Genomic DNA, 25,124 nt, shown 5'->3' with positions numbered 1-25,124 from the left:
CTTGGTCTCTACATGGCGAAGTAGTTTGAAGCTTCATTGCTTCATTAGCAGCCAGTCACCGCATGTTACGCAGAGCGGCTTGTAATGTGGGACTCGCCTACCGGTCCGGGATAAATCCATTCTCCTGTCTCTTCTCTGGACCTTTTCCCCTTTGCAAAGAAACTTTCCAAAGACATCTGATCTGCTTCTTACTCATTTTACTGCTTGTGGGCTCAATGTTGGCGCTCAAGTAACCGAGAGAATCCGGTTAAGGAATTTTCAAAATAAAAGATCCTCCAGACTCAAATAATACATAAAACGGAAATATTGAATTATTTCTTGCGCGGCCCGGTGCCAATTGGTTCACGGACCGGTACCGGTCCACGGACCGGGGGTTGGGGACCACTGTCCTACAGGACCGACAGCACATAACAAAGGTGCAAATATACAATGAAAAAATGAGGACAAAACGTTGACGAGACGGAGCACAGGAAAACTCACCACACCACAAAGAGGGGGTAACGGGGTGTCACTCACGACGTGTTCAGACGTCCATACACACACTTGCATCGCTTTAGCTCCGAACGGCTGCCGTTAGTTAGACTTCGTAGCTCTAACTGCGCTGCAGATTTTAATGAGTCGACAGTAATGCTGCGGCGTTAGGTCGATAAGCGGAGCTGGAAACAGCTAAATTAGAGGCAACCGTAAAAACAAGCCCATTACGCTCCCAATACTGTTTCCGGAGACCAAGCAAGCTCTCAGAACAACTTCCTCTCACATGTCAGCGCCCTACAGCGACGCCTGGTGTCAAGGAGCCACTGGAGGCAAACAGTATACTGAATAAGGTTAATAAAAAAACCTTCAGATAAATTCAGGTTTTGTGACAATGGCGTCAGTGCATAAGATGTAGACATGTAATAATAATAATAATAATAATAATAATAATAATAATAATAATACATTATTTAATATTCCTTTTAAACTGAAATACTAGATTTTTTGTGTTTCTGTATTCAAACTTGAATGACTAGAAATACAAATATAGTAAGCTGAATAGAAATTTTTAAATTGTACTGTTTTACCTCAAAGGTATTCCCCTAACAAAAAAAATCAATCTCAAAACAAACATAACATCTTTTTTTTTTAAGTCATCTTTTTACATGATTTTAAAATGTCACGCAGAGTGTTAAAGGCAGTGATGTCTCGGGGTGAAGCATATTCTGATTAAGGTGTAGATTATTACACCAGAATAAATCCCGAGAAAAAAAGTTTATCTTTGCTTCTGATTTTCAGTTTTTGTCATTTAAATATGAAGAGAAAAACAAATTTCTACTAATCCGTTTCTAAACACAAAAATTCTATTTAAAGATTTTTATTTTAAAATATCTAGAATACTGTGTTTGTGTTCACTGGTTTTAGATGTGAAAATCTCATCACCAAAACATACACCGATCCGGTATCAAGGTTTTGCAGTGAAAAGTTGTGCAAATTCAACCTTTGATTTGAACAAACGTATTCAATGGGATCAATGCAGGGTGTACCTGGAATGATGATAGAGCTAAGTAAACAAAGTCAGAGGCTGATCCAAATTTATCTTGCCATCACCCATTTTGTAAATGATTGTATGTGAGGTTAAAAATCTCTAAAACTCACAGTGAACTGCAGCAAATTCCATGTTTAAGCCAGGGGAGGAAATCACATTTCATTATTGGGGAGACACTAAACAGGGACCTTTTTTAAGAGCAAATTTGGGGGGTCAACAAAGTTACAGTGAAATGTAATGTAAAATGTGATTTAAAAAGTTGGTAATTATTTGAAGAGGGGTGAATAAGACTGACATGACACTGTCATAACCACCTGTCATGAACAGGAATAAGCCTTCATGAATATTTATGACTGTTGTCATTCGGTAAATTATGACACTTTTACTACAAAGTCGACATTATTCAAAATGTCTTTGTTATAACAACTTGACATTAACCAATAAATCATTACTCATATAAATGTGTTATAAAAGTATTACTGATTGCACTTTAAAAATTAGGTAACTCATCAAAGGTAAAGTTTAAACAGTAATGATTTCTTGGTTAATGTCAAGATGTCATAACAAAGACATTTTGAATAATGTCGACTTTGTAGTAAACGTGTCATAATTTACCGAATGACACTTTATGACAACAGTCATAAATATTCATGAAGGCTTTTTGATGTTCATGATAGGTGTTATGTCATGTTTATGAAAGTGTCATGACAGTCTTATTCACCACACTTCAAATAAAGTGTTACCAAAAAGTTTTTAAAGTGTTCAAGCTGCAAGACCTAAAATGACTAGCAATGGTCAAACGTGTTTTTCTCAGTAAACAAACTATTGAGACCCATAAAAATCAAACTAAAATTGAAATGCTTATGAACTTAGTTCAGTGGCACAGACATAATCTCTGGTACACCTTTACGAAAAAATTATTGCTGAAGAAATTTAACCGGGGTCACACTTGATAAAATTCCTCATATTGATTTTGTTGTAGTGGCTCTCAATACAAGTTATGCGTTATTTAAATCATAACTTGTTAAGTTGCTTTACACTTAAATCTTTTTTGGTTTTGCCATGTCCTGGATGGCTGAGAATCTATAAGTAGAGTAGAAATAATGAAGATCTGGGAAGTATAACTTAAACTTAATGCTCAAAACACCACGTTTGTATAATAGAAAAATGTCCAGATTTGTGTGTGTGTGTGTGTGTGTGTGTGTGTGTGTGTGTGTGTGTGTGTGTGTGTGTGTGTGCGTGTTTGCGCGAGTGATTATAGAGGCTCTATGTTGAAGATGGTAAGAAATAAAATCATACATTTTTGTTTTTTTCTCTCTCTCTCTGCTGCCACACAGAGCTGTCAGCTAGTTGTAGTACTTAGTCCCTCCCTCTTCTCATTAAAGAGCTATTAAATAGCTAAATGTAATTGAGATATTTTCTACCTTCGACAAAAAAGTTTAAGTCTATCAAAGCAATGCAGTCAGTTTCTAGACAATTCCGGACCACCCGGACCACCCTGGGATTTCCGCCCATGGCTTAAGCACCTACATATCTTTGCAGAAGCTGTGACTAACTGTTGAGGACACTTTATTAAATATACAGAATTCCTGAACTGAATCCAAATTGAATAATAAATAGTCACTAAATAACACAAAGCAGGAAGATTAGTAAAAGAAAAATCCCATTTAAAAATGGAAAAAGCTTGTACCAATTTTAACAGAATGTGTGACATCTGTCAGAATAATGTCGGCTCTGAGTGCTCTTCCTTTGTTTGCACTTATACTGAGGGGTTTAATCAGTGTCAATAGGTTGTCATGCTAATCAGCAATTTAAATGTCAGGTGTTTTCCTGTCTATGTTTAGGGGCAAAGTTGCTGAAATTAATTTATGAGGGATTAACTCAGCCTGAGCAGATTAGCTCCTTGTTACCCACTTCATGTTTGATCAGAGGAGAAGCTTCTTCTCCTGTTCAAAATAGTCTCACCACGTCAGGCCAGCTCAGACACAGCAGAAAACCATGTACATTGTTTCCATAATCAGTTTTGTTTGATAGTAGGATTTCTTATCTGCCTCTCTGTTGCATAACTGAGTGCCATTTGGAAGGAAAAATGCAGGCATATTTAAGTATTATGTATTTCTCTTGAATATGCCAAAAGAGACTGCAAATGTTTGAAGAATGTAAGATTTGGCTTCAGTTGCACAGAAAAATATCTCACTTACAGATGCAATCTGATAATTACATCAATACCATACTGCCATGAGTTGAAGGATTCTGTTTTCATCTTGTGATTTTGTTCTGTTCCACCCACAGTCTAATTTGCTCTTTGGTGTGTGCGTGTGTTTGTGTGCATGATTATTTCTCTGTGTTACACTCCTTGGTACTTAGATGTTTAGTCATATTCAGTTTAGTTATAGCCGATACCTGATCTCCGTGTGATGTCATCTCTTCACCTCCATTCCTCAGACGATGTTCCATCATAGCTCTTTCATATTTATTTAATCAGTCTCAATTACTCCCATTGCAGCAGATGCCCCCCACAACCCCTGATTCATTGATTGCCAGTTTTCCATTCCTCTTTTCTTTCATTAAAGGAAAGTGGTTCAACACCGACAGCCCGCCATGACCTGGAAGCTGCTTCAACACCATGGCCATCATCCACAGTCCAGCAAGTTCTACATTGGGTTTACTGAGGCATTGGGTTTAATGTTTTTCTCGTACACTGCACAAAATGGATGGAACTCTACTTCACCTCAGTACAGCTAGATGATGGGAACTTTGACACAATTTGGTGTCTAACAGGACAATAATCCCAAACACATACCCCAAACTGGTTTGAAAAGCAATACTTGCTTTGAATCTCTATTGAGGTTTCAAAGCAGCAACTCTTCATCTCCACCACTTATTGTTGTTTCTTGTTCGAAATCAACTATCTGGGTGGAAGATGCCTGCAGTCAAACTTCCAGTTTGTCCAGTTGGAGTCAGAAACGTAGCAACAGAGCCATCTAAAATCCCAGTTGTCTCGTAGATTTGGGTGTTTATGCCGTAGGCTAACTATTAGGTTTAAGTAATCTGTCCTCCTGTTGTCTAGGGACAGACATCAGCAGGAAAACACAGAGGGTCCAGGTAAAAAGCTCTGCTGATCAGCCTCTGTCTACAAACACACTGCATGCTGTGTTTTCACTCGGTTAGCTCAGATTGATTTCAGTTCCAGGACACATTAAAGATGAAAAAAAGTAAAAGTGACCAGCAGAACCTTTAGAGTGATGATGGTAGTTCTGGAGTCTTCCTCTGTATCAACTTAGGGAAAGAATTTAGTGAGAGCTGAAAAAAAAGACAAATAAAACAAAGTATTTTTTCTTGGTTGGAAGGATTGATTTAAAATCCTTCAGGCTAAACTAATCTCTTGCCAGATGTGAGAGACACATATAAAGTGTTGAGAGCTCATTAAAGTTCAAGAAGACTACACTTAATTTAAATGCAAAGAGAAAAAAAGTTCTTAATGTCAGAGGTTTCAATAATTAAGTTCCACCTTCCGGTCACTCAGGAATAGCTAATCAATGCCAGTAAATCTGGAAATTTCATTTCATTTAGCTGCTGTGAGAGTAATGAATGCCGGGTAGCATTTTCACTGATTTATATTTACTATTAATTATAGACGGAAAGTTCCATGTTATAGACCATCAAACAATGACATACGCATTTTTCATTTTAGTTCTTCAATTTTAAGTTTAGATGCATGTTTTTGCTATTCTTGTGTAATTAAAGTAGTGATTGCACTTTTAACCCTGAGATCAAAAAGCGAACACCAGCATAGTGATAAATGCAACATTTTTCAGTGTAATTAGCTCTTGCCTCACTGTTTAATAATTCAGTTACCTGTTCAGCGTTTCTTTATGATGTACCTTTCCTCTTTTACTCCTTTAACTTTTCAGAACAACACAGTTTTACTTTGATATCTTGGGCCACATCTGTAATTCTGTCTACGTAATAATGTGCACTTCCTTTTTACAGACTCACTAACACGCTATTATACAATGACCATTTATTCACACTGTATGGGGCTGAAAATAAGCATGTCAGAGTCAGAAACACTGCTGCTTGGCCAGAGAACCTTTAAATCAATCAGAAGCAAAAACTTACAGATGAATTTTGTTTACATGTGGAGAAACAGATCAGAGAGTATCAGTCACCTGACACCTGAATGTTAAACCAAGGTTCAGCCTATGGGAGCTCCACCATTCAAATCTGAACAATACTCCTCTGAAGCATCTCTTGCTCCTTCCTCTGTCCATTTTTCTGGATTTTTAAAAAATGTGAAATCAGGCCCGTTTTCCCTCCAGCACTTCCTCCTGTGTTCTTTTTCTGCTTTTTCAAACTAAATAAACATCAGAACTACATAAAACACAATAGTAAAAAGGGCTTAAATGTACAAAATCCATCTTAAAAACACAAACACACACACACTATGGCACATGTTGCTGTGTAGTGAACTTCATAGATATTAGCGCAGGTTTAGTGAGCACAGAGCTGTTTCACACGTTAGCTTGTAGGCACGCGTGTCGCACTCAAGACCTGGACAAACAAAATGACATCTCAGCAAAATGAAGATGAAATGTTTGGGGCTTCAGCTCAGTGCCAGCATTATGGCTTAGGAAGTTGCGGTAAAAGGAGGACAGGTAGTACACAGTAAAAACTCAAAAAACAAAAAACAAATTTTTCCATATACCTTATTAATATGTCTAACTTTTTTAACATTTGTGACATTAAAAGCACAAACTCCAGAGGGATGAAGTTAGGGGTTGGACAAACATAGAATAGTACAAAAAAGGGTAAATGATGATGAAAATTTGAACAAAAATAATTTAATTATGGTGTGCTGCTTTTTATATTAACCCTCTTCACTCTGATACCCATAAATAAAATCCAGTGTCACATACTTAGTAAATGTAGTCCACCTGGGAGTAATTTCTTGTCAGTGTAAATGCATGAAGACCAAAGAACCCAGCTGACAGGTCATGGAGAAGCTGTGGAAGAGTTTAAAGCAGGGTTGGGTTATAAAACAATCCCAATTTTTGAAAAACTTACAGAGCTCTGTTCAGTCCACCAACTAAAAATAGAACCAGCACAGAGGAAAAAGCAAACCTGTGGATGATGTTACTCTAGTCAGATGATTCCAAAATTTACATGTAATGTAAATTGTTAATATGTTTAAATAAACCCAATTCTAGTGAAGTTCGGATGTTATTGTGTAAAACAATGTCTCAACTTCATTGGAATGTGTTGCAGACATCAAATCCAAATAAGTGAATATTAGGGGGAAAAAAAGTTTACCTGTTTGAATATTATTGTGTCTTTGTAGTGAATTCAACTGAATATAGGTTAAAACTTCATTGGAGTTGGGGTTATAAGACAACTAAAACTGCACATCAACCTGAATGCACTCACAGGACGGTGGCAGCATTATTCTTTGGGGATGCTTCTCCAGCAGAAACAGGATAGTAAAAAAAGGGTTGGGGTCAGCGTTCCAACCGCACCTCCCTAAGCAAACATCCAGACAGCACATTGTTTAGATAATGTCTTATCATGAATGGCTCAGTCAAAGTCCAGATTTAAATTTAATCCAAGAATGAAAAAAGAATGTTCACAGCTGCTCTCCATCCTGTCTGAGCAGCAGCTGTTTTTACTACTTTTAATCTGTAGATTTGCAAGTTGTGCAGCTGTGGCTGCAGCAAAAGTTCTGATGCAAGGAGACTGAATAAAATGTGTAACACACTTTGTTTTTCTTTGGGAAGTTTGCAAACTATCCTTTTTCTTTCAACTTTCCAAGTATGCACCACTTTGTAATAGTCTTTCACATAAAATTCTAATAATGCAAGCTGGATTTTGAGGTCGCAATGTGACAAAATGTGAACATATTTCAAAGTACTGTATTCCAATTCAAACATCACTCTACCAAACTGCTCAACACTCTGACATTGCAGGTAAGTGCTGAAAAACATCTGCTCATGCTCACTCTGTCCGTTTCAGATTCAAAAAGCTGTGATTATCAAACATTTTTCTCCTTTCTTCTCTTGTCTGCTGTGGTATCTGAAAGCTGGCAGCGCTGTGTTTGTGTGCATGGACCAGTCTGTGGAAAAAAAAAACCTGCTCACTTGTGTGCAGTTTTTTTTCCCCCACAGCCTTTAAGTTCCCATCTCTCAGCTGGAGATGCTGAAATAGCGCATCAAATAGGGCGTTAAGTGGGGACTTGTGCACTTAAGTGTAGGTACAGAAAACAGACGAGAAGTTTTGTGCAGAAGTTCCAGCTTCCTTTAGCTTCAGGGGGGGTCTTAGCAAGACATTAATGGGCTCAACACATAAATACAGTCATTACGGCTCTCTGTGGAGACTCTCTGGAGTAGACAGCAGTATCTGGTTAAATAAGCTGGTGAGAATTTGTGGAAAATGAAGACGGTAACGGTGCATTTAAGCACACTAAGAAAAAGAGCGCACATTGAACACAGGGTCTTCATGAGCAGAGACGAAGGCGAGTAAGGAGTGTGATTTTAGTTCTTTGGGGAATGACGGCTCCTTTGTTCCCAGTTCCTTCAGCCCTAACACATGGCAGCACCCCCTTTCTTCCATGTGTGGGTGTGTGTGTGTGTGCATTTTTGTGCAAACACCGTCTCTAGAGTCAAACGAAGGAAGAAAACCCTGTCACAGGAGTGCGTGACCCCGGCGGGTTGGTGTTGGGGTTGATGTGTGTGTGCGCGGGCTGCCCTGTGGGTGTGTAAGCTCCCCCTGTGCTGTGCTGAGTCACCACCGTCTGATAGTAGGGCTCAGTGTCAGCGGTGGCACACTCCTCGTAGGCAAACGGACTCCCTGTCCCTTTGAGGCCCTTGGGCTGCCGTTTCCAGGAGTTGTAGTAAGTGGGGTCGCTCATGTAGTGGTTGACAAAGGAGTGCTTTGGCTGTTCATCCTCGTAGTCGCTGTCCGTTAGCTGCACACAAACAACAAGATGCTTTTCAACTTGCCAGTTATTACAGGAACAAGAGTAAGACAGGAAAACTAAAATGCTGGTACAGAAAAAAATGCTATTCTATGATATTTTTCTGCATTTAAAACATATTTGAATCTCTATAAAAAGCAGACTTCCAAATAAGTTGAGGGGATCATTGGCTCAAGGAAAAAGTGACGAATAAACTCCCTTTCAACACATCTGAGCTGCTGCCCTCTGGAGGGCGCTAGAGGCTAATTAAAACAAAGGCAAACCGACTCAGAAAACTTTTCTCCAAATGATGTATTCATCATTTGGAGAAATGATGTATCCATCATGTATCCATCAGTTTATTCTTTAAAATCTAAAGAAGAAAATTTTGTCCCCTCAAAGTCATAAACATGTTGATCTCAATCATCTCAGTCTTCAAACAGACTTTCAACATAAATTAAATACCATAAATTACCACAACAAACTTCATTGTATTATACATAGATTTTGTGTAACAAAACTACACAAAGTTGTGCTTAATTTTAAAGTGAATATAAAAAATTAAAAGTGGGATCACTCTTTAATCTAATATCTGTAGATAACATCCAAGACAACTACAGTAACTGAGTTTAAAATGTATAAAAAAGATAAAAAATAAATCAAATCAAATTAAATTAAATAATAATAAAAAAGCTACATAAGTGGTTTATTTATATAGTTAGTGGTAATTCACAACATGTCACCTCAATCCAATCATACATTCAAATTGGCACTAGTCACCGAGCAATGCAGTCAACTTCAGCCTATAATTCAAACTGGTAAAGTTTTCTATCATATCTTTATATCCACAGCTCAGATGAATTATCGTTTACAGAATGATTGTTCATTCTGCAATTCTGGCCTTCATGCAGAATGGATAGAATAAAGTCAGGATTGAAAAAAAGAGCAGAAGTCATGTTTGAGGTTTGGCAGAAGGAGTGTTGGCCAACTTACCTGAAGTAGTAATTGGAAAGTAATTACTGATTACTTTCCCAAGAAAATAATCCAGTTAATACTTTACCAATTACTTATTTTAAAAGTAATTAGTTACTTTAATTACTTTATTTAGTTACTTGTTTTTGTTTGGCTTGTAACTTCATGTACATTTCATCACAAAAAATGTAATCAAATGCAAGTCTGATTTGAAGAATTTTTTCTGCATATTTCATGATAAAGAAAATCAAGTCTCTCTTCTGTTAAACTATATTTCTTCCTAACCATACAAAGCACAATTATTTTTGTGTTTGCGTTCTTTCATTCAAAATACCGTATTTTCCACACTATGAGGCTCACCTAAAAACCTTCAATTTCCTCAAAAGCCGACAGTGCGCCTTATAATCAGGTGCGCCTTATATATGGACCAATATTGAGCCACAATAGGTCTAGCAACTACGGTAAGCAGCTGGAGACTTAATTTTCGCCCGTAGAAGAAGAAGCGTGCGGTGCATGCTGGAATAGTTGTCAGAACGCTGGTTTAATCTATTAATAAAGTTTGACTGACCTATCTACGTACCCGCCTGATAATCAGGTCGTCTGCAGGTCATTTAGCACCACATTCTCCACGAACATGCTGTGCATGAACGGAGAAGGGTGACCATCGTCCAGCCACGCCCCGGCCCAGTCGCGGAAGGCTCTCCTCGCCGACCGGAGTTGGACTGTTTTGTTGACATTCCCTTTAGTGCAGCTCCATCTAGTGGATGCATAACGTAACTCCAGCCTCTACTGTAGTGCCTATTCTATGCGCCTTATAATGCGGTGCGCCTTATACATGAAAAAAGTTTTAAAATAGGCCAATCACTATACTGAAGGTGCGCCTTATAATATGGTGTGCCCTATAGTGCGGAAAATACGGTAGATGTAAAATACAGTGATAATATAAAATAATTTAAATCGATATCTCCTGACTGTCCTCTGAATTAGTACCATTTCCATCTTTTAACAGTTTTTGAAGTGGAGAGAGGAATTGTAATGAGTTTAGAAAAATCTCTTTTCACCTGTTTAGCAGGAGAGGGGTTGTCAGAGGTTTGCCCTGTGGAATCGATGTGGCAGCTGCATTGGTCAAATCAGTTAGAGGCTCTTGGGCTTCTGCAGCTTACTGTTCAAATATGAAGTAGAGTTTTCACTAGAGATAAGTTTTCCTCCCACTAAGAGCGAACAGGTAATGACGGCGCTTCCAAGCATTAAACGCTACATTGTTCTGCTGCACTCTGTACTGTTTGCTGCTGATTTACGCTTTGGTCTGTTACCATGACCAGTGATGTCACATGCACAGACATGGTTGTCATGAGAGGATGACAAACAAAATCACAGTCTGCTTGTGTGGAGTAACAGTAATCTAATAACTTTAAAAAAAAAATTGTAGTTCCTTATTTTACTTGTTACTTGAAAAAAGTAACTGGATTACATGTTACTGGCCACAAGTCATGTTGGGACACAGCAAACAATGTGGGAGAATGTGCTCTAGTCACATGAGACCAAACTTGGAGTTTTGCACCAACGTGGTCTGTCAGGAGGAAGCCATGACTTCAAAAGAAACATTAAAAAGCCACATTGCAGTTTGCAAATGCACACAAGGAGAGTAACTTTCATTTTTGGAGTGATGTCCTGATCTGTTTGGCTATAATGACCATCTTTACATTTGGATGGAAACATCTAAAGACATCAGCCTGGAAGTTAAAAATTGGTCTTCCAAATTAACAATGGCCACAAAGCATTCAGACAAAGTGGTTTAGCTTCAGATAGTGAGAAACAAAATGGTGCATATGTGTTTCTATTCTGTGAATGTAAACTTCTGGTTTCAACTGTACATCTCAAGGAAAACACACAGAAGTTTATGGCATGTCAAAGTTCCAGGCATGTGACTATTTTTGCAAGACACAGATTCACTAGGTACTAAAGTGTGAGACCTGTGTAATATGATGCATATTTATAAAAGATGTGATATAATCAGCACATATACTGTACACTATTTTTATTATGCTGTATTTGTCTAATATAGTAATGTTTACATTTTTTTATTATTCTTTTAGTCCTTTTGTTATATCTGGAATTTCATTTTATTATATACAATGATCAGAGATTATTCTATTCTATTCTATTCTATTCTATTCTATTCTATTCTATTCTATTCTACAAAACCAAAGTTACAGCACAACGATGTAATACCACAACAAATATCTAAAATAGCCTTCTTAGAGCATCTATATCCACTGAGATTAACCTGGCTTTTTTCAGCTTCCTCTGTTGGACTAAAAGCTTTGTACGAGTCAAAGCCTGGTAGCAGAGCTTCATGTTGTTTTGCCGACTAACCCTTTGAGGACTATAATAATAAATCAGATCAGTCATGAATCTATGTTTCTCTTTTCAGCTTTTTTGACAGGAGACATGTTACACAAACTGAAGACTGAAAATACTTGTCACTTTCTTTTGACAGTACACCTCAGACAATATCAGACAGATTTTCTTCCAAATCTAAAGTGCTTCCGAATTGTAAGGATCAAATTGATCACAATTGTTTGGTGACATGTTACAGTGGTTCCAGAATTTTCAGTTTTTTGGGGTCATTTTGAAAGTATGAGCACAAACGTTCCAAGTGGATTTATGGCAGATACATTAGCAGTTGATACGTTTTAAATGTAAACCAGAAAAAAAAAGAAAAGGAAGGAAGGATAGAAAGAAAGTAGAAAATAGATGGACAAATGGCTTGACAAGTTAAGGGTAAAGGGATGGATAGATAAATGAATGAACAGATTTAGAGAACAGAATTTGGAATAAAGTGGTGAAAAACAAATATTTTCCCAAACTGAAAAAATAAATGCCCTGCTTTTCCAGACTTGTTAGAATAGTTTATATCATATTTTGGATTCAGTTCCGTGAACTCAGTCCAGAACCGAAACTGATTGAGGCACAATTTGAAGGATTAATCTTTCTCACGCTATTAGTTTGCTACTTTCTTAACAGCAGTAGAAACATAAACTCTGAGGAATTAACCTACACAATCTGTAGATAAAAAGATGCCAGATCAGTTAAAAACTAGTGATCACACAGGGAGGCGGAATCCGGCACTGACCAACTGATCTTCATAAGTCAGACACACTGGTGTAAAATTGTGGCACATATTGAAAAGTTACACCAAACAGAAACAGGAGGAACTTAAACTGAGGCAAACATTGGAAAGCCACATCCATAAAGATAGACTAGAAAACACAGATACCTCTGATTCAGAGACCTCAGTGGGTTTCTCTGTGAGTGTGGTGCTTTCAGTGAGCACGGCTCCGTTATAGTTGTTACAGATATCTTCATCAGAATAGTGGAGCCCACCTGGACTGGGCCTGGGTGGAGATCTGGACACAAATTTGGATGACGAAACTTATTTTTCTTCCAATGAGGATTAGTGCTGTGTAATCCTCTGGGAGAGCTAACCTGGTCCCATTCTTTTTGAGGAAGGAGTTCTTGGTGTTGAGTGTTCTGCTATTTAGCTCCAGAGAAGTAAAACCACCGTTGTCGAGGGTTACCGACTCCTCCCCTGGAGTAATGTGCTTTCCTGTGGGATTATAAGAAAAAGAGAAGGACATTTGAAGAAGCTGGTCCAATAGATTACTGTTTCTATACAGCAGGACATCTTGTTTTTTTAATTCTACCTCCACTACTCAGCTATTTTTATACATATGTGTTGAAACTGTCACCATGTCTTGACAGTATAGTATGAGACAGAAAATCTATGAGAAAAAAATCAAGTTCCTCTGCCTCCTTCCAGTGCTCTCAGTGCTTACCAGAAACAACCAATCAGAGGCAGGAGGAGGGGCTTACCACAGTCAATCACAATCTCATGCAGCACTGCTCATCCCCTTTGTTCTTTGCTTTGCTGCAGCTAGCAGGGAATGTCATGAATGCATTAGCAGCATTGACTGACAGCACTAAGGCCTTCCTGCAGCAACAGCAGCTCAGGGAGGAGCTGGAGGAGATCAATATTTTCACAGATTATCTGTGAGCAGACTCATTCTCACATAAAATACATTGCAATTAAAATAAAAGGTTGAATAAATCCCCCAGTCATAATTTCTTATCACATAATGTAATCATCTGTTTGACAAATTTTATTCAAAATTATAGGAAATAAGCAGCCTACAGTATTATTATTGTATTGCTTTTACATCTAAAATAAATATTTCTCAATTAGTCTATTGTTACAACTAAACATGGATCATTTTAAGGCAGAGGATGATTAAGGACAAAACTTTTCTTCTTTCTGTTAAGCAATTGCAACAATTATGATAATTTACTCTCATCTGCTATTATGTCGGAAAGTTAATTAATCAATTACAAATTTTAACATAAAGAAATAATTCACAAGTGGCACCCTAACAATGCTAAGAAAATCCAAGTTAAGTCAATTGGTGCATCTATTAGTTTAATTATCAAGATATTTATGTTGATTAGATGTTAATCAATACTCCATGCCTTTCTACTTCTAGGGGCTATAAATGTGATGCCTTTAAAGCACCACATGGCATTCTAGAAAAGGGAAATGTGTGTTGATTTTCAGAAGTGGCTAACTTTACAGTTAAATATAGTAATTATACTGAATATATTAACATAGTACAGCAATTAAAGATGTTAAAATAACACAAGCTGTGACAAATAAGACTGGAGGAGCAAAAGTCACTTTTCCACTGTTTCAAAGAGGAGGATGGAATATAAAGGAAATCTCCAAAGCTCAGGATGGAAGAAATGCAGCAAATGGAGTTCGGTTCAACTAATCTCCATCATTTATTTGGCTTTGGTTCAATTCAAAATATCTTATTAATCTCAAAGGAAAATTAAATAATAAAAGTGCAAAGTGATGTAGCTAGTTCCACAACTACAAAAAGTCTGAGTAGTTTTCTGTACTAAAATAAAACCATTTGAGAATAATAAATTAAAGTGAGGAAAACAAAAATCCAGTCAGATGTTTGGGAGTGGGCTCTGTCCTGATTCATCAGAGTGAAGGAACAAGGTTACACCTCTCAGCTCAACAAGCGGCGTTAGGCAGTTTCACAAACACATGGATAGGTGCCCCAATAGTGTCTCATCTTTTCAGTGTCATAAAAACAGACTATTCTGAATCACTATGTTTAGGTAATGATGCTACTAAAGCTGAAAACGCTTTGTCTCAAGAATAAAAATAAAAGGACAAACATCATCTGCAAAATTGTGGCACCTGAAAGACTTAAAGGTTGAATAAGAGAAGCACAGACCTGTACCACAGGCCTTGTACTTGGTGCTGTGTCCATGCAAGAGCAGAGTAAAGACCAGGACCAGGATGAGGATGAGGCCCACCAGAGCCATCACCAGCAGGAACCACCACTCTTCATAAAAAGGACGCTCCGACAACGCTGCACGCAGAGAGATGAATTAGGACATTGAACATTTCTGATTTATTCGTGATTCTATCGAACATAGTGCTACAAAAGTGAATTTAACAATATGCTTGCTGCAATATTTGCTGGTCTATTTTGTATACAGTCACAGATGTCAGTTTAAAATTTCAAATGTATACACATTTAAAGAACCTCAGTGTTTATTCTTAACTCTTTAGTGCAAAAAAAAACTGATTGAAAATCGATTTATTCACTGCATGTTTATGTCTGTCTGAGATGGAACTGCACATCCCTTTAAAGCAGGGGTGCTCAAGTCCAGTCCTCGACAGCTACCATCAAATGAATCAAATGAATGGCTCATTACCAGACCTGCTCAGACCTGATCCCAGTCTGTTGGAGAAAGAATGCTTCTAAAAGTTGCAAGATGGTAGCTCTTGAGGATTGGACTTGAGCACCCCTGCTTTAATTATTTAGACTACCAACACAAAAGAGACACAATCAAAACTGACTTATTACCCTGCGATAACTCAGAAAAAGTCCAAATAGTTTGGATGTATTTTTTATTTGTTATCTTCTTACGGAAAGTTTCTGTTTATATCATAGGTTTGTGGTGCATTTCTATTATAAAGAAAAAGAAATAAAATTTCAGATATTTCACAACGAGATATTAATATGCATGGAAAAACCTCACAAAAGCCTTATGTTATAGTAGAAAGTACAATGGCCACCGTAAGAAAGGCTTACAGTATTCAGTTATGCCTCATGAACTGATCAGTACATTATTGAGAGGGAACGGAGTTCCCTAAAGGACTCCGTACAAACCAACTTGGCCATCTGTAAAACAGAAAAAAAATAAAAAGCTACACCCCTAGGATAAACAAAGATGGAAAATTACCCAGCCACACATTACTATCAAGAAATTATTTAAACACCTGTCTCCATAATATGATTGCAAAAACATTTCAGATAATTTCTCATCAATTCTGTGAATTTATATTTTCTTCAGAGCAGAAACTGTCCAAACATCATAGTAGAAAATGCTTTGCAATTTCTGAAGAAAAAAAAATCGCATTGATATATTTTTTCCCCCAAATTATTCAAACATATCATTGTGGCAATATATTTATATTAAAGATCCAAGTGACTCTAAACCACTTTTAATAGCAATGGATACCAACATCAGGGCTTTTGCTGCTCCAGCATAAAAAAAGTATTTTGTATTTACTCTAAATGTCCTTTTCTGACATTAAAATTTGCTTAATGGTCTGAAACACATCAGTGGGACAAAAAAAGAAAAAAAATGTCATGGGGAATTTTTTTTAAATGGCAGGATTGTGTATTTTCCAGGCATAGTGCCATATGATGGCACAATCAAGGAACTATGCTGCCGTCACTTGTTGTAAAAATGCTATGCCTATCAAATATGACTTAAACGAAATTCAACTTCATAATTTAATGCCTTGAAATTGGGCCTTTGTCTCTTTAAAAACTCCTGCTCTTTCTGAAACTCAGAAACTCATCACAACATGGCTCCTCTGTTAACCCTGTAACAACGTTTTTGCCAAATGAAATCAGACTTTGCAGATGCACAGTTCCATCAGGTGTTTACTAATTGCTGCTAGGCAGTGGCGGGGCCAGAGGGGGGCCGGGGGGCCAGTGCCCCCCCTGTCATCTGATTGGCCCCCCAGTAGCCTCCGCTGATGATTGACATGTAACAGCACCAGGTCATTCCTGTACATTATTTGGAATCATTCTAAGCCAACCTAATATCTAAAGAAGAAAAACAATTATATATGAAAAGAAAATATATAAAACTTTATATAAGTCCATGTGATGACATAAATAAATAGATCAGGCGCGATACCAGCCTTCTTAATACTTGTACTCATAAAAACTCCTGGATGTTTCAGTTATGCTGCGCTGTGGTGCAACTCAAAGGCTAAAGCACTTCATACCTGGTGGTGATGGTAAAACACCAATGAGTTATTTATTGGTGTTTTGAAAAAAAAAAAAGAAAGGAAAAACCGAAGAGGGGCCGACAATGTTCTAGTTTGGAGCAGAGGTGGCGCTAGAGGTTTTTCTTTGTCCGTCAAAGAAAAAAATCATTTTATTTCCAATTTGTAGTCATCMAACGAAACATTTATTATTTCTCTGCAAGAACGTTTTTGAAATCAGGTAACAATTGACGAAATGACGTGATTAGAAGACGACAGAACTCTGATCGTTTCCTGATCCCGCACTGACTTCCCTCAGCGGGAGAAATACCAGCAGAAGCGGATCGGCTGCGTCAGGTGCTCCAAAGCCTCTGGTCCGTTAAAGCGTCCAGATCAGAGATGATTCTCTGACAGATATTGTTCTTAGTATAATTAATGAGCTCCACGATGTTCTCAGTGCGTAAAGATGAAACTGTCTGAGCACCAACTGTCACCGGCGCTACATCAGTCAGAAACCAGCGGACTGCTCTCTGTTCTTATCAAGATGATGGTGAGGAGGGAATCTGACATATTAATTCAGTTAAGTTTTTACTGGTTTTGTTTTTAGACAACCATTAACGTAAGCAGTGTAACTATATTTTGTATATTTGGCATTCGTCATCTCATGTGTGATTAATTGGAGCGTAACGGTGGAGCATTTATGTGCATTTATTGCCCAGCGCACTGCGCTTGTTTCTGCCTAACGGATCTGCACTTTAATTTCTTTCCTCCCTCAACAATCAGCTGTTATTCCTCTACTTAAACTACAATAAGTAGATCACATTCTCTTTAGGTTTTCTCTGTGTGCTCCAAACTCATTAAATGTAAACTAATTAGAAGCCTGAGCCACCATCAGGCAAATAATTCTAGTCCGACCCGGACTATTTTTACCTGTGAAATTACCTGTCAAAACATATTAACATAGACTATTTAGCCGCATTTTTAGTTAATATTCACCTAATTGAATCTCCAATCACACATAAAGCAGATAAATGCATCTAACTTTTTCTCCGTAGTGACACAAACCACTGACTGAGGCTCCAATAACTTATAATAAATGAAATTAAGAAATTCCACTTCAATTACATCACTTCACTCGCCTTCATCGTTTACAAGGAGCAGTTTTCTCTCTGCTTGGACCAAAGTGTAAGAGGAAACTTTATATATATATATATATATACCTCAGATATACACACATTTTAAATTTTGCCCCCCCAGAGGTAGTCCTGGCCTCCCCTTGGCCCCCTCAACTTTAAAAGTCTTGCTCCGCCACTGCTGCTAGCCAGTCTGAAGGAGAAAGTTGCGGGGAGGTCTGCCTTTTGAGGAGGTACAATTCCATTCAACCATTCAACTGCATAAACAGTTGAATGGTTGCCGTGTGAGATTTGAAGGATTTCTTAAACATGGATGAAAGAAGGGAACACTCCCGGTATGTTTTTAATGAAGGAATAACATTATAACCTGATGTAAAGCACAGAAAAGTATTTGATTTTACATAATATTGCCCCTTTAACAGCACAGTAGTGTTTTTTTATTTTACACTCATTCAGCATATTGTGTATTTAGAATACAAGAAGTAAAATGTTGCAGCAAATCCTTTGAAAATAAAGACAACTCTAAGTGTCTGTTCCTCTGATCTTTTTATTAGAAGTGCTAACTAAATGTTTAAAGATAACTGATAAGTATCTGAGTGTAGATTTCTGTTTGACCTGTTATACAGGCTGTAGCTGAAGCAGTTCTGCCTTTACGTGGCAGCAAAAGCCCAATCACCTCAGTATCTTCCTGCTCTATGTTGCATCCATCAGGCTGGATCTACTGTCTAAACTTCCCCAGCATTATCTCCAGTGGTTTGCACATCTGTGTGTGTTTACCAGCAAGAGCCACAGAGGGTGCGCTTGGCTGTCCATAACCATAGCGATTCACAGCAATGACTCTGAACTCATAGCTGACCCCCGACCTCAGACGCTCCAGTGGCACGGAGACGGACCTGCAGGCTGGAGGGAGGAGTCGGATGAAGGAATCCCAGACTCCCTCATCTACAGGAATACAGGTTTTATTAACACAAGTGGATGGATATAACTGTTAGTTGTCAGTAAGAATGACACATTTTAGATGGTAACAATATTGTGGTGGAGGCAGTAATTGCTGTTTTAATAACTTTTAATAAAGAGGCTTGTTAATTGTTAGCAGAAGAAAAATTCAAGACTACAATTGCTCTTCCGCACAGTGCTGAAGCTCTTTCCTTTCCTGTATTACACACATGCACTCATGCGCCTGCACACTCACGCACGTGCACTCGCACGCACTCGCACGCACACAAACGCACACGAACGCACACACACACAGGTCTTTAATCGTGCCTGACTTGATTTGCTCCATGGGATATGCAGAGACTTGCCACTCAGAACAGTTTAATGTGAGTAAGTAAAAGAATCAGTGCAGACAGTGCAAAGGTCAAAGCAATGAGCAACAGAGCTCACCTGAGGGACGCGCCTCCACAACGTAACCAGTAACAGGAGCTGCACCCATGTCTCCCTCTGACCAGTGAATGGTGAGGGCAGATGATGTCTTGGTGATGGACATTTCCATTGGCGGCCCAGGAGACCCTTCAGTATCAGAGGAACACGTGTAGACATGGTACTGATTTGTGTTGTTTTAATGAGAATCAACCCACAGAAATTACTTTAATCCTACCTATAATTTATTAGCAATGCACAATACACCGGCACCAACATCAGTATCAATTGGTATTAGTCATTTTTTAACATATCAGTATTGGTCCGATAAATAAAACTGTCCTGATAATAACAATAAGTATTCATTTCCACTTTGTTTCTATTTGTGTCAGGAGGGGAAGGGGCAGAGGTTGGTACTTCATGTTTGGTTCAATACAATTCAATACATTAACCTGTGTTTGCTTAGATAGAAACCTTTTAATACGTTAAGTGATTAATTTATCATACTGCACTGTTTGATAACTAGGATCAATTGGAATGTATATGTGATTGAATTTAAATAATCTTTTGTAAAATGCACTGTATAAATATTGTGGATGATTAATTGTACTGGCCAAAACCTTGTTGGACATTTGTAAGGAATGCTGAAACAAGGAAGAATGCAGGGACCAGTTTAAATGAGCAACCATTTACCAAGAACAGGTCAAAAACAGCTGGCCCTGGCCCAGCCTGGCCCGGCCCGGCTTATCCGGGGTCGGGTTGTGGTGGTAGCAGCCTAAGAAGGCTCTCCCTAGCCACTTGTTCCAGCTCCTCCGGGAGAATCCCAAGGCGTCTCAGGCCAGCTGAGAAACATAGTCCCTCCTGGGTGTCCTGGGTCTTCCTTGGAGCGTCCTAACGGTGGGACGTGCCTGGAACACCTCACCAGGAGGCATCCTAACCAGATGCCCAAGCCACCTCATCTGGCTCCTCTCGATGTCAAATATCCAATTATACTTAATTTCTGGTGTGAAGTAATGTTAACTTTTGGGAGAGTCCAGATTTGAATCAGAAGGAAAATCCAAAATGGAAGCTAAAGTCTCCTCCTTATTTTATTTTAAAATTTTATTTTAAAAATAAATTTGGTATGAATCATTTTGGGCTTAACTGTATACCTTGGCACCCGTATTTAAAGATTACTTGTATTTAACCCTCCTATTATGTTGCGGGTCAAATTGACCCGTTTCAAAGGTTAAAAATATTTTTAAAATAGTTGCAAGTATTTTTATTGCATGAAACTTTTTCTATTTGTCTTAATAGGTGAACTCTACATATAAATTGAAAATGTATTCATTTTACACATTTGCAGCCCCCCCTGCGTCTACTTGTTACATCGATACTGTTCGGGTCAATTTGACCCGGCAGTCAAGTTAAAGTGCAAAAAAAGATTAAAAATGTCCAATTCTGTTTGTTTCCTTACAGCTATGAACCTTATTTCACCACACACACACAAACACAACACACCACACACACACACAGACACACACGCACACACACGCAGACACACACAAACCCACTTTCTCCCTACTCTCTTTACTTCACAATGAACTGCGAGAAAGCAGGTGTTCATACAACTTTTGACGGGAACCTATTCTGTTCCCGTGGGAAAACTCCACCCACACTGAGTGGACACTCAGTAGAAGTGGAGGAAAACATAAATACTCTCTGCATGATCCATTTATCTGGATTTTAATTGGCGGGTCAATTTAACCCGGAACAGTATGTGTGTCTCAAGTTCAATTATAAAGATCACCCTTTGAAAAAAAAAAAATTAAATGTAATATAAAAAATTTTACCAAAGATCACTTTCAAGGAAATTATTGTTTTTTTGTGTCTAGGTTTTTTTCAGTGGACATAAAAAATGTAAATCCCATTTTTTATGTCCAAATGAGTAATTGAGTAAGTTGTCGTCATTAATCCTTAATTTCTGAGAAATAAAAAACATAATTGCACAAATTTTGATTGAGATGGTTAGCATTAGAGTTAATAATCAGATAAAGAAATGTTTTGGAGGAATTCTTTGGTTCCTGACACTATTGCATGATAAAACTCTCCCTGGGTCAAATTGACCCACGAACATTATTGCTATACCTCAGAAACGAACATAACAGGAGGGTTAAACTTCATACCTGTATATCAATATACAGGTAAAACAAATATTTTTGCAGTTAAAGTCAAATCTTAGTTTTTAAAAAGATTTTCAGCTGGTGATATCTAAATCTTTGCTAAACAAAACACCAAAAGATACTTTGAATGTTAAGTACTCTAAATAAAATCATTTGAGTTGAAGCAAAGTCTAAAGTGACAACATGTAGAGATTTCTGTCAGCTCTGCTCACCTTTCACAGGTTGAGCTGTGATGTTTGCTTCCACTGCTGATCCGTGACTGACTGTGAGAGCTTGAACTCCAAACATATACGTTGCTCCTTTGATCAGGTCTCGAACTTTTAGCCATCGCTGCCAGCTCCCTTTCACATCAACTGTCACCACTTTACTCACTCCTGCAGATTTTTGAGGAGAAACCACTTTGTAACATCAGACATGCCCTTTAATGAGTGAGTGTCTGTTTTTGTGCATACCTTGTACAGGAGCGGTGGGCTGATAGATGACCCGGTAGCCTTCCACTTGTCCATTGGGAGTGAGTGGAGCTCCCCAGGACACGTTGACACTCCCCTCCGTCACTTCAGAGAAGGTCAGGTAGCTCGGCTGACTGGGCGCTGCGGAACAAACAGACCAGGGAGATCAGAGCACACGCTGCCTTATGGATTAGTTTTCAGGGAACTGATTTGTAACGAACTTCCTACCAGACTGCAGGGTCCGGGCCCCGCAGGGTTCACTGGGAGGTCCATCCCCAGCAGTGTTAAAGGCAGTCAGTGTGACCATATATGGAGTATAGCTGGTCAGGTTTGTGAGGTGAACATGGGTATCTGGGACAAAAATCACCTTCATCTTCTCAGTTTGGTTCTGGTTGTCTCTTTCCCAGTAATGAATCTGGAACACAGTAAACAATAGATTCATACTGCTGCCATTTCAAAAAAACCTTGTATTCAGCCTCATTCAAACTGAAAACCCTAAATATAACTCAGTGTAACCAAGTGCTTTAAAATTCACCTAAATCGTAAATTTGCATGTAATCTAGTTTTAAGGATAAATCCAACTGTAGAGTAAAGGTTACTTAGAGAACTTCAATGAATGAACAGCATGAAGAAACACAGCAGGTCAGAGAATGTTGTAAAAGAATATTCAAAGCTTTAAACATAGAACACAGCTCAGCTCAATCCATCATGTGGAAACTTGAAGAGCATGGAACAACTAACTATACGTTAAGTGATAAAACATCTAAATTTTTTATTGTGTTTACACAACCCTGATAGATCTCAGAGACCCGTCATCCTCTCCCTGTGGTATAAAATTCACAGGGTGACAACACAAAGCTAGGAGTATGACTAAACAGGAGCGGATCTAGAATAGGGTGCAGACTACAGACAGTAAAGAGTAGACCTCACATTGACTTCTCGGGCGCAGGAAATATGGCGGCCATCTTGGATCGGTCATCCCTCCTACTTGGCTAAACCACAACAGCACTGCGGAAAATCTTTGATCAAATCAATGGACTATTGATGGGAGAGCTCAGGGGATGACATCTGCTTTAGGAATATTTTTGGTCATTTTTAAGAAACCAACAAATTATTTCTGTTTTTTGGGTTTCAAATAATGAAAAGCATACAACTGTTGTATGTTTTATTAGGCTAATATTTGTTGAAAATTATGCTAAAAAGCATATACTTTCCACGTTAATGGCAAGAAAAATAGATCTAAATATATTTCTGGTAGTTTTGGTGTCACTGAAGATTTTCTGTGACTCATGCCCCATGCTGAAGCCTAGCTTTATTTGTTGAGTCAATTTTGTCTTTGAGAACTTTTGCACCCTTTTCTTTTTATCTCAGATAAACTATATAGGAACAGCAAATTACTCATTGTCTGATGTGCAGCCAGAAGGTGATACTGTGGTGTTTATAGAGACTGATCCAGAGCCAGTCTTCTCCCTTTCTGCTCCACCTGGCTGAGACACACCCAGAAAGGCAAGTACTGAAACAATTAACTCAAATTAAACCAATCAGAAACAAACTGACATTTTCCCCCACATTCTCTGAACAGAAAAGATGGCCAGTCTCCCTACCCAAAAGAATGTTCACTAAATGTCACAATGTAATTGAAATAAAGAAGTGATGCAAAACACATTTGAACTGTAAATAAATAACATAACATCAATAATCAATATGGGATGGAACCCCTGGTCTTCATCACAATGATGTGCTGAAAAGCACAGTGTAATAATTAATACAAGATGCATTTGGTGTCTGAGAACACCTGAATACAACCCAGAGTGTTCACTCAGTTGTACATAAAGTCTGATACTTTGCTAATACGCCAATAACTTTTCAAATAGCAACATAAGACTGGTATATTTAATAAATGGTTTACATTTTTTAATTTGTCACAAAAGCTGACATTGAAATATATTTTTGGGTGAACGCACTATTTAGCATTTTCAAAAAAATAACGTGTTGTTGCAGTTGGGAAATAAAACTGCTGTAGAGAGGTATACAAATGGCTCAATTTTCTTGTTATTCAGAATATATAGCACTATGGAGCACCATAATCCATATTTAGTGCTTCCAAAGCTGAAAGTAGCAGCTTCTGAGCAGCACTTGAGGGCAGCATTTGACCAGATCTTTTCTTCTAGGAGTTCCTACTAAAATGAGATACACAATAACTTATTGATACAATCAGCTAAAGATCATAGTATATATTATCTTCAGCACACAGAAGGAAGTTCCATTTAAACAGGATATGTCTTGCTCTATTTAGTGAGAACTGCAAAATATAAGGTGGCCAGCTTAAACAGAGTTTACTTCAGTTCTGGACAGGGTAAAATCCCATCAGATTTAGGAAACTCAATTCACCCATTAGATGGAGAGCTGGCTGCACATCTCCCTCCTCTGAGAAAGGGAAGTAGAGAGAGAGAGAAGGGGGGGAGGGGGGCGTTGCAACAATTTAGAGGTTTTTGAAACAGGGCGCTTTGCAGAAACTTTTGAGAACCTTTGAGATTTAGCAAAGGCGGCAACTGAACTTTCATACCGCCCTATGTTGATTTCAGAGAGGTTTTTTCTTTGGGAAGTACAATCTTGATTTGAAATCTGAGTCATAATTACTGAGGTTATTTTATGATAAAATTAAGTCAATTTTGTTTACATACTGTATTTTCCGCACTATAAGACGCACCGGATTATAAGGCGCACCTTCAATGAATGGTATATTTTAAAACTTTTTTCATGTATAAGGTGCACCGCATTATAAAGCGCATAGAATAGACACTACAGTAGAGGCTGGAGTTACGTTATGCATCCACTAGATGGAGCTGCACTAAACGGAATGTCAACAAAACAGTCCGWCTCCGGTCGGCGAGGAGAGCCTTCCGCGACTGGGCCGGGGCGTGGCTGGACGATGGTCACCCTTCTCCGTTCACACACAGCATGTTGGTGGAGAAAGTGGTGCTAAATGACCTGCAGACGACCTGAYTCTAGACGGTCGGTAGGTAGATAGGTCAGTCAAACTTTATTAACAAACCAGCGTTCTGACAACTATCCCAGCATGCACCGCGCACTTCTTCTTCTATGCGAGAAAATGAAGTCGGTGGTTGCTTACCGTAGTTGCTAGACCTATTGTGTCTCAATATTGGTCCATATGTAAGGCACACCGGATTATAAGGCGCACTGTTGGCTTTTGA

The 25,124-nt window shown here is 38.4% G+C and overlaps 2 protein-coding genes across 4 annotated transcripts in view; both read right to left on the bottom strand.

The window, feature by feature from the left end:
* The window catches only part of LOC103462342 (zinc finger protein 585A-like), a 12,575-nt gene extending 11,806 nt beyond the window's left edge, over nt 1–769 (bottom strand). Inside the window, exon 1 of one of the 2 annotated variants that reach the window (XM_008405045.2) lies at nt 481–769. The gene's annotated coding sequence lies outside the window, so the exon portion shown is untranslated. The remainder of the gene's footprint in view (nt 1–480) is intronic. The other variant, XM_008405053.2, reaches the window with a different exon arrangement.
* Nucleotides 770–5,531: 4,762 nt separating this feature from the next.
* LOC103462363 (protein sidekick-1) overlaps nt 5,532–25,124 on the bottom strand; it is a 620,157-nt gene continuing 600,564 nt past the window's right edge. For both annotated transcript variants that reach the window (XM_017305208.1, XM_017305213.1), the window contains 9 exons: nt 22,138–22,324; nt 21,913–22,050; nt 21,673–21,834; nt 19,323–19,448; nt 18,714–18,878; nt 14,747–14,884; nt 12,933–13,053; nt 12,724–12,853; nt 5,532–8,483 (listed from right to left, as the gene is read on the bottom strand). In XM_017305208.1, coding sequence (XP_017160697.1) covers nt 8,178–8,483; nt 12,724–12,853; nt 12,933–13,053; nt 14,747–14,884; nt 18,714–18,878; nt 19,323–19,448; nt 21,673–21,834; nt 21,913–22,050; nt 22,138–22,324 — 1,473 coding nt within the window. In that variant the 3' untranslated portion in view covers nt 5,532–8,177. The remainder of the gene's footprint in view (nt 8,484–12,723; nt 12,854–12,932; nt 13,054–14,746; nt 14,885–18,713; nt 18,879–19,322; nt 19,449–21,672; nt 21,835–21,912; nt 22,051–22,137; nt 22,325–25,124) is intronic.

Source organism: Poecilia reticulata, linkage group LG1 (assembly GCF_000633615.1).
Source record: "Poecilia reticulata strain Guanapo linkage group LG1, Guppy_female_1.0+MT, whole genome shotgun sequence".
In the NCBI taxonomy this organism is placed as follows: domain Eukaryota; kingdom Metazoa; phylum Chordata; class Actinopteri; order Cyprinodontiformes; family Poeciliidae; genus Poecilia; species Poecilia reticulata.
Note: the sequence above shows the minus strand (reverse complement) of the source record. Positions and strands in the feature narration are given on the sequence as shown.